This window comes from Cucurbita moschata, unplaced genomic scaffold, assembly GCF_002738365.1.
Source record: "Cucurbita moschata cultivar Rifu unplaced genomic scaffold, Cmos_1.0 Cmo_Scf00018, whole genome shotgun sequence".
NCBI lineage: Eukaryota > Viridiplantae > Streptophyta > Magnoliopsida > Cucurbitales > Cucurbitaceae > Cucurbita > Cucurbita moschata.
This window is the reverse complement of record NW_019268534.1, coordinates 2,717,537-2,728,312: the sequence shown is the minus strand read 5'-3', so window position 1 is coordinate 2,728,312 and position 10,776 is coordinate 2,717,537. Positions and strand designations below refer to the sequence as shown.

The window sequence follows — 10,776 nt, the reverse complement described above, 5'->3', positions numbered from 1 at the left end:
TCGAAAAAAATACAAAAAAAAAAAAAAAAAAAAAAAAGAAGAGAAATCAGAACAGACGAGCATGGTGATTAGGGCAAGAAATTCTTTAACAAAATGTCTCGGACTATGCGATACTTCCAAAACCTGGACGGATTCGTTTACTTATGAAACAGAAATTCCGAGTTTCCGATCCTCATCGACTTCGCAAATTTGCGAAGTTTGAAGGTCGGCGAAGAAGATAAATAAAGAGAGAGAGAGAAAGTAATGAAGTAGTTCTACCTGACCTCCGACGAGATTTCCACTGAATTCGGGGAGCGGACGCCGGAGAAAAACCTTCCAGAATCCTATCAATGTCGCCGGAATAATTGCGCTCCATTCAAGGAAGAACTTCACTGGATCGTCGCTATGTAGAATCCTTATTCGAATTTTCGCACATAGATACAGAGGAAAATGGCGTCGTGGATTGAGTCGGTTTTTAAAGGATTCGGGTTCGGTCTTTGTTGTGGACGCGTTCACCGAGAAGAGAAGCAGATAAATAGCAGAACAAAGCGACAGCTAAACCACGAGATTGTAATCCAACGGTTCAGATTTGGCAATATGGAAGAGGTTAAGCTTTGATGCCCATATTTCTAAAGGTTCATTAATAGTTCAGCTTCTATAAAAGTTTACTTGTGGGCCTGAAAATGTCACTGGACCAAAAGCCCAAGCCCAATGATGGAATAGTCCTCTATACCAATGCAATTCTGTTGGTTGTGAATAGACCCTTTTAACCGTGGGGTTAAATTGTTTAAAGGGAATCATAAGATTGAGTAGAATCAATGTCCATTCATAGTATCATAAAAATTACCATGGTTCATATAATACTTGGGTAACTCAAATTGACTAGGTCCCTAATTTTACTGCTAGAGATTAATTTATAACGGAAATAACTAACAGTAAAATTGGATTTGGTTCAACTTCAGGTGATAAAAGCATGCAACGTACGTTCGTGAACTTTGCAAAGCTCAAGCTATTAGGGCTGATACTATTAAGTTTTCCCGGTTTTACGTCCAACCGAACGAGTCAGTTTGGTAAAAATCAGACCGAACCAGTGTCTAAAAAACCGATCAGTTCGATTCTTGGCTGGTTCGGTCCCTTATGGTTTGGATTTCAGTTTTAAACCCACTGAATGCTGTCAATTGCTAGAAGCCTTTAATATATCAAATCAAACGAAAGATTTAAACATAAGAATAAATAAAATTAACCAACATAAAGTGAGAAAATCCGAATACATCCGAGTACTTGGAGAATTGGCAATGAAGGAATGTTCTTAACCGGGAGAAAAATTAGTGCAGTTGAGAGCAAAAAATTAAGTGGTAATTAGCCTACGTATATACAAAGTTAAACCCACCTCAAGTTATTCTTGTTAAAGAATTTCAATCTGAGAAAAATAAATGAGAGGTGATGAGTGACTAACCCAATGGTTTGCAGAAATCAAGTGTCGCCAACAGCACAAGGAAGACAGGGAGGATCTTCAGCTTGGTTTTGAGGAGTGACGCGTTCCAAACAGAGGCCATGAAACACGTGGCTACATGGCAGTACTGCCACAGTTGGTGGAATTTTTGGAAGGATAAGTGAGCCTTCTGGTTTGAATGAAAGATCCCTCTTACATATGAAGCATCTCTCTCCACTTAATTTGGGAGTTTGATCCAAATCTGTAAACGAAATTGAGTATCACCACTTGATAATATATGGGTATAGATCTCATACTTACCCAGTAAATGTTCATATAAGCCTTTTGCTTCTGTCAAAGTATTCCTATTCAGGCTACAAAGATCATAATAATAATTATTATTATTTTGTTGAAGTATTTTCGTGGTTGGTTTGAGCATTTTTATACTTCAATTTTGTATCATATTGGTTGAAATTTGTGTACTTCACTGGTAAAGTTAAGAATTAAACTCACAAAGCTAAATAGAAGAATAAAAAAGAAAAATACGATGCATCCTGGCTGCACCCATTTTTTCAGCCCAGATCAGTGGTCCAACTATAATTTGCCTTCATTGATTCTGTGGGTTCTCTTTAAGAAACCCAATTGTTCATGGTTTCTTAGTCTTGTTTCACATGTCCTTTTTTAATTTGATATTGATTTGCATTTGTTGTTTAATTGTGCATCTCTCAGTTCTGATTAGTTTCTAATGCGTTAGTAGACTGGTCCAGTGTGGCTTTTCTACAATTTTGTCGGTTGTTTTCTAATACATGTCCGGGTGTGTATGAACGAAGCCATGCAAGTGTTCAAAACTTAAAATTGACAACTATCTGAAACGATAAGACCCACTAAATCATTTGTTCAACGTGTATTTGATTTCATGTCTGTATGTGACACCTATGCAGATACTCCATTGAAATTAGAGCTCTATTCTGCTAATTTGTAGTCTTTTTCTGCCCAAAACGACAAATCTAGTACTCATACCGCCAACATAAATAAATTCTTTTGAATAAAATAAAATAAACTACAGCCAGATAGTATTAAATCACCAAGCAGACCAAAATCTTAAGACTTCTGACTTTTTAATTTCAAGTGCTTGTTCTTAAGCTACCGCACGTAAGTATGAAAAAATAACATCTATAATATTTTCAAGCATATGAACAAATATGAGAAAAAAGAATACGTTTAAATATGTAATACAGAAGTACCTCGGCATTTTATGTAACAACGTGAGGTCCTTGAGCGTCGGAAAGAACGATCTCGTAGATCTTCAAACTTGGAAGAAACAAGTGGAACGCTCTCACTAATGATTGGTTGGTAAACCTGATTTGGGTCAATTTCGGTTTTCTGAGGTTGAATTACAACATGTGAAGTTATATCAGGTGAGGCAGAGACAGATAGAACCTGCGCAAGATGGGCTTGAAATGATATGTCAGTATTTGCCGAGACCGGGGAAGAAGTGAACACTGGTGGATTAGGATTTGATTTAGCAATACCAGAATCTTCAACTGTCCCAAATTCTCTTGCATCTTGATTTCCTGAAACTTATCGAGCTTAAAGTTATTCCTCCTTCCATATAATTACTTAATGAAACTGTTAATTGAAGACGAGATCATAATAAAGACAATAAAAGTGGTACCAGAAGCGAGAGCATTGCCAACGTTTTGGGGAGGTTGAGACGGGCCAGCAGATTGAACAAGCTCAACTGTAAGCAATAAAGAAACATGTTCAACGTCAAAATTGATAATCATTTATGCTAAAATTGTTTAAGAACATTCTTAAATAGCATACAAGGTTAAACAAAATGAAACTACCACTAAAGTATCCATCTCTCTTACCTGACTGATCTGGAACAGAGATGGTTGCAGAGATCCCAAGGGAAGGAGCAAATGTTGGAAATTCAGATGCGAAGTTCCGAACATCAGGATGAGATTTCTGTTCAGAAGGCCGCTGACTTTGATCACTTCTAAGCAAACAAGATTCTAAGTCAGTAAACCAGCATTGTGAGGATAGCTCAATTTTGCTGTTAACAGATTCTGTCGGAGGAGGAGCATTTTTAAGTGAGTTGAGGATATCCTCATCGCCCTGTACTACTGCAGGAGTAAGACCCGAATCATCTGTAAAGCTTGGTGTGGGAAAAGGGTTATCCCCACCAACTATAATAGATGGTTGGAAGACAGATGATTGGTGCAAACTAAAATTAATAAAATTACTACATCTTACTCCTACAGAGTTCTGAGGAAAGGTTGTAAGGTTAGGAATATCCCCTGAATTGTCTTTAAAGCCTGAGATCTTATCTGCCTTGTTAAGAGCCGTGGTGGCTTTTGTCTGACATCCAACATCTAAAGCCTCATCATCTAGTTCTTCTAAACCATGAGGTTGGAGTGCACTGCAAATTGCAGTAATGTTAAGATCGATTTGGTCCTCACATTCCGCGGAGTGAAAATTATGATTGTTTGTTACTCTATGTATGCCTTCAGCTTCGTGACTTCTTGCTGGAACTCTACAAATACTGGCAAGTTCTGGACTTCTGATACGGAAAGAAGCATTTGTCTTATTTTTGGGATTCGCATAAATGCTGTGAGACCACTTTTGAGAGCTTAGTCCCAATCGGGAGCCATCAAATGACCAATCAATATCAGTGTATGAAATTGAATCAGAGAAGGATCCAGCAAGGTTTGGATGAGAGGAGACAGATGGATCTGGAAATTGGGAATGATGGAATCTAGAAGCTGCACTGTATTCTTCATGGAGCCCATTGAAGTTAGCATCACTTCTGATTGTACCAAGGCATCTCGATTCTTCATTTTCATCGTCAGAAATAAAACCAGACAGCTTATTTCGTAGGTTCAGATTATCCTTTTCTATCGAGTCCATCCTGAACAACAGGAATTAGAAATACAGTCTCCGGACGAATAATCAAAAACACAGCCGATCATTGAATTGTGAAATATGAAGAGAAATTCTGTGAAAACTGAATTCGGTAATGCAATCATCAACGTGCAGTTATAATAATTAAGCAGTATATGCATTAATGGTCGTTGTCTTTTAAGCCGCTTTAAATATCTCCATGAACAAAGCACATTACACAAAAGGAAAAGGAAAAGAAGCTTAGACCACAATTTCAATAAAAAACGGAAAGAGACGTCAAATGCATTAACGAACACAAATAAAAGATCGGTTACAAACTGCACAAATGAAACACCAAAAACAGCTTCCGATCCACTTAAACCACGCTTCGTCCGAACGACTTATCTCAGAACAACGAACAAAAATATTACAAAATCAAAATCCAAACCAGCTCTACGCGATCGATCGATACGACTCCATTAGCAACATCAAACAGAGACAAACACCATGATGCAATCACAGAATATGAACAAAACACAGCAATTTCAGATGAATAAACTCACAAATCCACAACATATATAAACAAATACAACACAGAAATTAAACCAAATCGAAGCAATGCAAGCGCGCTAGAGAAAGAGAGGAAAACTCACGAATCCATACAAATCAGCAACGGCAGCTAAGATAAGAAAAACGATTAAAAAGAAAAGTGATATACGAATCGGAATCATGAAGGAGAGTGCATAACACGGAAGAATTCAGAGGAATCAAAGGAAATGGAGCGGGATTGAAAGAGAAGAAGGAGAATTTTAGCATTACCTGAAAGAGAGTGATGAAACAGTGGGGCAAGGCGGAATTTGGCGTTCCAGGTGTGGGTTCCACTTCCACGCCTCGTAGTTAGTTGTATCTCGTTTCCACTCTCCTGAGTCTGTTCCAAATACCTAATTTATTTTGGTTCAATCAATAAAATAAATTTATAACCAAATATATATATTTTTTTTAATAAATAAAGCCAATATATATATATATACAGAACAACTAAATTATAAATTATTTTTAAAAAATTATATGAAATATTAGACGTGGGATTAATTATTTTAATCCTCCACTTTTAATTTTATTTCATTTTAGACACATATTTTTAATTTTTTATAATTTAGTCCTTATATTTGTAATATAATTCAAATTTAATCTTTATATTTTTAATATTATTGCTTTTTCAATAAAAAATAATAATAAAAATTTGGTTTTCCAAATAAATATAAATGGACGTAGAGAAACCATTTTAATATTGATTTAATATTTGAGCCTCGTATAACTTTCTTAATTATTGTTATTGTTGTCGTTTGCCGAAGATTGCATTCGCATCAAACTAAAGAGCGAGCGAAACTCAAGTAAAGATATCGAGGTCTAAACATGTGAGAATTTGAGTGAAAACAAAATTCAAAACGACGTTACTTTGAGCTAAAACTACAATGACAACTAAGCTCAAAATGACGTCGATGTTTTAGTAAAAATTGACGTTAATGTTGATACTAAAACATCACGTTTAAATCAAATTTTTTTAGAAATGAATAAATTCACAATTTTAACTATTTTCACTTATATTTATCTAAATTTAACTAAAAATTAATAAATTTAAAACGAAATTTGAATAAATATATTAAATTAATTAATTAATTTAAATATACTACGGTATATTTGGCGGCACCTAGGATGTAGGCAATATAAACTCTATCAACATAACCAATAAATTCTCTAAATCTCATCGCCAAATTCCCATATCGATTCCTTTTCAAATGAAGAGGAAAAATGAGTCAATCGCCTCTTCATTCTTCTTCTTCTTCTTCTTCTTCGTCTTGTTGTTGCTGTTGTAACGATGGCGTTCAATGGGAGCGAGGGCGGCTGATCGGAAAAGGAAGCTTCGGATCGGTTTTCATGGCTTCTCTGAAGCGATCTGAATTCAGCATTTTCCCTCCGGTAATGGCGGTCAAATCTGCTGAAGTTTCCGTTTCTAAATCCCTTCAGAAGGAGAAACAAATTTATGATAACTTGAAAGGATGCAATTCCTTGATCCAATGCTTTGGAGAAGAAATTACTACGGATCGCAACGGTCGAATGATTTATAATTTGCGGTTGGAGATCGCCCTTGGTGGATCTCTCGCTCATCGCATCAATAACATAGGTTTGAATCACGACTCTCTAATCGTATCATATTGTTTATTTTGACCATAATTCTAGTGTATTTGTTTTTTATCCTAATTTTTTCGATTTTACATAAGTAGTTTAAAGACACGAAATTTAACCTAACTCAAAAAATCATTCAACATAAACTAGAAATTTAAATACAAACGTTCGTTTTTTAAAATAAAATTAGAAAGTTCATTATAAACGTTATTATCACATTTCAATTTTGATATCCCGAAATTTTCTATTTAGTTTAAGGTTGCTACTGTATCATGAACATTGAATGCAAAAAGACTTCATTTAAATTCCATAAAAAATAACTTTTGTCTTAAAACACAACTATGGACTTAAGTATTTCAAAAATAAGACCGAACAAAATAAAATAAAAATTAAATTAAAACATCATATTCTAACGTAAGCCTAAGAAAATAAATATCACTATCCTATACATACGTAAAGAAAAAATTAAATAAAATAAAAAATATATTTAAATTAAAAACATCAACCTAAGCGTAAGAAAATAACTACATGTGTTATAAATGGAGGAAAGACTAAATAAAATAAAAAATATATATTTAAATTAAAAACATCTTATTCTAGCATAAACTTACTCTTTTATGCCTGAGTCAGAAAGACTAAATAAAATAAAAAAAATATTTAAATTAAAAACATCATATTATAGTCTAAGTCTAAGAAAATAAATATCTCCGAAATACTAAATAAAATAAAATAAATATTTGAATTAAAAATATCATATTCTAACTTAAGTCTAAGAAAATAAATACATATGCATGTGTCATAATCTTGAATGATGTGTATCATTTTAGCTTACACAGAGATTATGCTAGTGTCATTCTTGCTTGCACAGGAACTTTTATGTAGGGTATATCTGATGTTTAGATTTTAATAAAAGAAGTTAAAATATTTTGATTTTGTTAAGAAATTTGTTGGTGAATTAATGTAGGTGGAAAGGGATTAGCAGAAAACGAGGTTGGGAGGTACACAAAGACGATAATCAAAGGCCTAATTCACATCCACAGAAGAGGGTACGTTCACTGTGATTTGAAGCCTGCAAATATCTTGTTGCTGCCCACGAACACGGCCAAGGGCGGCCGATTGGTGGCCAAGATTTGTGATTTGGGGTTGGCCAGGAGAACCAGCGAGACAAGGCATGGCAATTGTTTTGGAGGGACGCTGTCGTACATGGCGCCGGAGACATTGATTCACCGCGTGCAAGAGTCGCCCAGTGATATTTGGGCACTAGGCTGCCTTGTGCTGGAAATGCTCACCGGAAACCGCCCCTGGGCCGCCACGGACGAGGCTGGGATAGTGAAAAGCATTACTGAGAATGACGGAATGCCGGAGATTCCAGAAGGGGTGTCGAAAGACGCAAGTGGGTTTTTGAAGAATTGCTTTGTGAGGAATCCGGAGTACAGATTCACGGCGGAGATGCTGATGACTGTGCCGTTCGTGGCGGCGGCGGAGGAGGAGGAGGAAGAAGAAGAAGAAGAAGAAGATTTTATGAGAGCTCTAACATTTGTGAGGAAGAGGAGTAGAAGCTGTAGAAAAAGGCAAAGAATAGTTCCAACTGAAGCTGTGCGAGTAATCAATGATGAAGGCAGGTTCTGAAAGTTCCATTTGTTCCGCCATTGCTGGAGTTTAAAGATAGAGGAATCCATATATTTTTGCTAAGTATGGTATTTATGTTAATCAATGAGCCCCTTGTAGGTGAAAGATTAATGAAATTAAATCAATTTGGGAGAAATTGTTGCTGAGAGTATATTGGGAAAAGAGATGAATTTATATCAATCTTGATTCTTTTCTGGTCATAATAATTAGGTCTCAATCAATCCTTTCTATTTTGTATCAATTTTGTTGAGACAATTCAAATTTATGTTAATTGAGGCATACCAAACTTGTCCAAATATAAATGATATAATTGTGAGATCTTACGATCGATTGTAATGTAAAAACCTTGAAATCTTGAGAGAAACCTGAAATGGAAAGCTTAAAGACGATAATAACAGTGGGCTTGGACTGTTATGGATTGTATCAAAGTCAGATACTAGGCGGTGTGCCGACGCTGGACCCTCAATGGGGTGGATTGTGAGATCTCATATTGATTCGAGAGGGGAATGAAACATTCTTAATAAAGGTGTAGAACTCGTTAGACTCCAAGCGGGTGGAATAGATGGTATTAGAGCTAAATACCAAGCGGTGTGCCAGCGAGAATGCCCCTCAAGGGGGTGGATTGTGAGATGTCACATCGATTCAAGAGGGGAAGGAAACGTTCTTGATAAGGGTGTAGAACTCGTTGGACCCCAAGCAGGTGGATTGAAACATTTCTGATGAAAATGTAGAAACCACGCATTTTACATCGAGGGAAAGTCAATAAGGACAATATCGTAACAATTTCTCCGAGCTTTCGAATTTAAACTGGTTAAAATATTCAACCCCTACTATTCTACATTGATGGATTCAAGAAAGATGGGAAAATTGACTACAAATTCTGAAGAGGTTTAAATTATGATTGGATTTCAATTGGTTTTCATTCTCAGCTCTTGAAAGGCATTTTTCATTTTGATGTAAAACTACAAGTGATCTCATCAACTTTTTGAACTGAATTGAAACAAGTATCATCAAGTCACCAACGATTCTTAGCTACGAACCCAAAAATTTATTATTATTTACAAAAGGGTGTTTGTCTGCTCAAAGTGGAAGAGATGGACTGCGTGTGCAAAGACTTCACATTTCTTTGAACAAGTTTGGTAAAAAGTTCTGTACCATTGCAAGCATTGGCTGTTAGTTCTGAAAAAACGGTGAAGATACCAAAGAGATGGCGCAGAATTGACGAAGCTGAGTGTTGGTTTGATGGCCTCACGCATGAGTTGCAGTGTAAGAGGAGGCTGCAGCAGCATGGTTGGACCACACAGAGACTCTCCAAAACGGCCGTAGCTTGCGCTTCGGTCGGTCTGACTAGTTCCGACTCCGATCGACGCAGCATTTCCCACATCACCTTCACATCTTCATATCCACAGGTTTCTACGTCATCATGAAGCTTCAGAAGCCCAGCTCCTGCGGCAGCAAAAGCCACATATTTGCTTTAGCTTAGCCTTCTATAAAGAGCACTATTATAGATGAAAGAATTGGTACTTCATGTAATAAGAGATCTTTGGGGGCCATCCATACAAGAAATGCAGAATTTAATGGGCCTAATTTGTGCCCAGCCCATCTAAAGAGACAGGACTGACTTTCTCTCTCCTCTGTCTACATATATACAATATTATACACAGATATTGGGCTGGAATACTGGAGAGGGTAGAGGAAATATGTGGTGATATTGTCAATAAAAGGGGCTTGAACAGTACGAATAAGAATAATAAAAGTCTAGAGATGGCAATTGGCCAGGCCACGCCTCTTGCCTGCCTGCTTATAATGGTAATAGAGGCAAAAACAGATCAAATTGGGTCACCACTAGACGAAAAGTAATGGGCACTGGTGGCCGTCATTAGTCTTTAAGTGGAATTATGACTACGAAGAATCAACGGAACAATCAAAGCTGTTGTAAAAACAAAATTTAAATCTTAAAAGGTGGCTCTAATCTTTTACTCTGTCTTCAATTGTACTGCCAGTGGGGACCTTTTTGTGCATTATTCAATGGGGAAAGCTTCATTGGATAAGTATCTTGGTTGAAAAACAAAATTATATTCGAAGGAGATGTTTGACCCACGATTAAAACTAGCACTCCTAAAATTAAAGGGTTTTGATGTCCATATTTGTTGATACTTTTGGCCAATTTGAATCACTTAGGAGAAATGCGAGTACATGGTCGTATCCTTATGAGTTCCCTTGTGATTTTTCCTACCAAATTATTGTACTATAGAGGTTGAATAATCACATGACCATTTATTGCCATCTAGAATCGACTCTCTCCCCCCGTCTATCGTAGTGGTTGGATTTAAGTGCCTAATAACTGTTGCATACAGATCAAGGTATCATATAACCAATTCCGAGTCGGTTATGAAAAAAAAAAAAAACCAGTAAGAAATTAGTATTATAAACCGTATCTTCGCCTTCCGGTTCACTAGGTGTGGCTCCTCCCATATTTTTCGAAGTTCTTTTACAATTTTCCTCTCATGGAAAATCAAGAACGAGAATCTCTTCTCTTAAATCACATATCATAATCTTATGCAGAAATTAACAGCAGATGATGTTACAAACAAATTCTTCTGTCAAGTTCAAATGGCAGAACACAGTTCAGGAAAAAAAAAAAAAAAAAAAAAAAACAAAAA

General features: G+C 36.2%; 3 protein-coding genes and 1 pseudogene across 7 annotated transcripts in view; 1 reads left to right on the top strand and 3 right to left on the bottom strand.

Annotated features, from left to right (window-relative positions):
* Positions 1-780, bottom strand: part of LOC111456327 — a 3,139-nt pseudogene extending 2,359 nt beyond the window's left edge.
* A 415-nt stretch (positions 781-1,195) lies between these two features.
* LOC111456279 lies at positions 1,196-5,128 on the bottom strand. 5 transcript variants are annotated; one of them, XM_023098104.1, is made up of 6 exons: positions 4,951-5,128; positions 3,286-4,325; positions 3,087-3,152; positions 2,852-2,991; positions 2,656-2,770; positions 1,229-1,673 (listed from the first exon to the last, which is right to left on the bottom strand). In XM_023098104.1, the coding sequence occupies exons 1-6, from the start codon at positions 4,956-4,958 to the stop codon at positions 1,453-1,455; spliced, it is 1,590 nt and encodes a 529-aa protein (XP_022953872.1). In that variant the 5' UTR covers positions 4,959-5,128; the 3' UTR covers positions 1,229-1,452. The 5 variants fall into 5 exon arrangements, with proteins under 5 accessions (XP_022953870.1, XP_022953872.1, XP_022953871.1 ...); XM_023098102.1 differs by having other exon boundaries at positions 1,196-1,673; positions 2,656-2,991; XM_023098103.1 differs by having other exon boundaries at positions 2,656-2,985.
* Positions 5,129-6,109: 981 nt separating this feature from the next.
* Positions 6,110-8,113, top strand: LOC111456326 (mitogen-activated protein kinase kinase kinase 17-like). The gene is made up of 2 exons (XM_023098154.1): positions 6,110-6,482; positions 7,449-8,113. Exons 1-2 carry the CDS (start codon positions 6,110-6,112, stop codon positions 8,111-8,113), a joined length of 1,038 nt encoding a protein of 345 aa, XP_022953922.1.
* Positions 8,114-8,996: 883 nt separating this feature from the next.
* The window catches only part of LOC111456503, a 2,469-nt gene continuing 689 nt past the window's right edge, over positions 8,997-10,776 (bottom strand). Inside the window, exon 2 of the mRNA XM_023098389.1 lies at positions 8,997-9,559. Within this exon, the coding sequence (XP_022954157.1) occupies positions 9,168-9,559 (392 nt within the window). The 3' untranslated portion in view covers positions 8,997-9,167. The remainder of the gene's footprint in view (positions 9,560-10,776) is intronic.

Excerpts from the sequence above, each read along its gene's own strand:
- LOC111456279 (XM_023098102.1), bottom strand. Across the intron at positions 2,992-3,086 it reads TGGCAATGCTCTCGCTTCTG|TTTCAGGAAATCAAGATGCA; the intron begins GTACCACTTTTA and ends AAGCTCGATAAG. Across the intron at positions 1,674-2,655 it reads TTGTTACATAAAATGCCGAG|ATTTGGATCAAACTCCCAAA; the intron begins GTACTTCTGTAT and ends TTTCGTTTACAG.
- LOC111456326 (XM_023098154.1), top strand. The coding sequence starts at position 6,110 with ATGAGTCAATCGCCTCTTCATTCTTCTTCTTCTTCTTCTTCTTCGTCT. Across the intron at positions 6,483-7,448 it reads TCATCGCATCAATAACATAG|GTGGAAAGGGATTAGCAGAA; the intron begins GTTTGAATCACG and ends GAATTAATGTAG.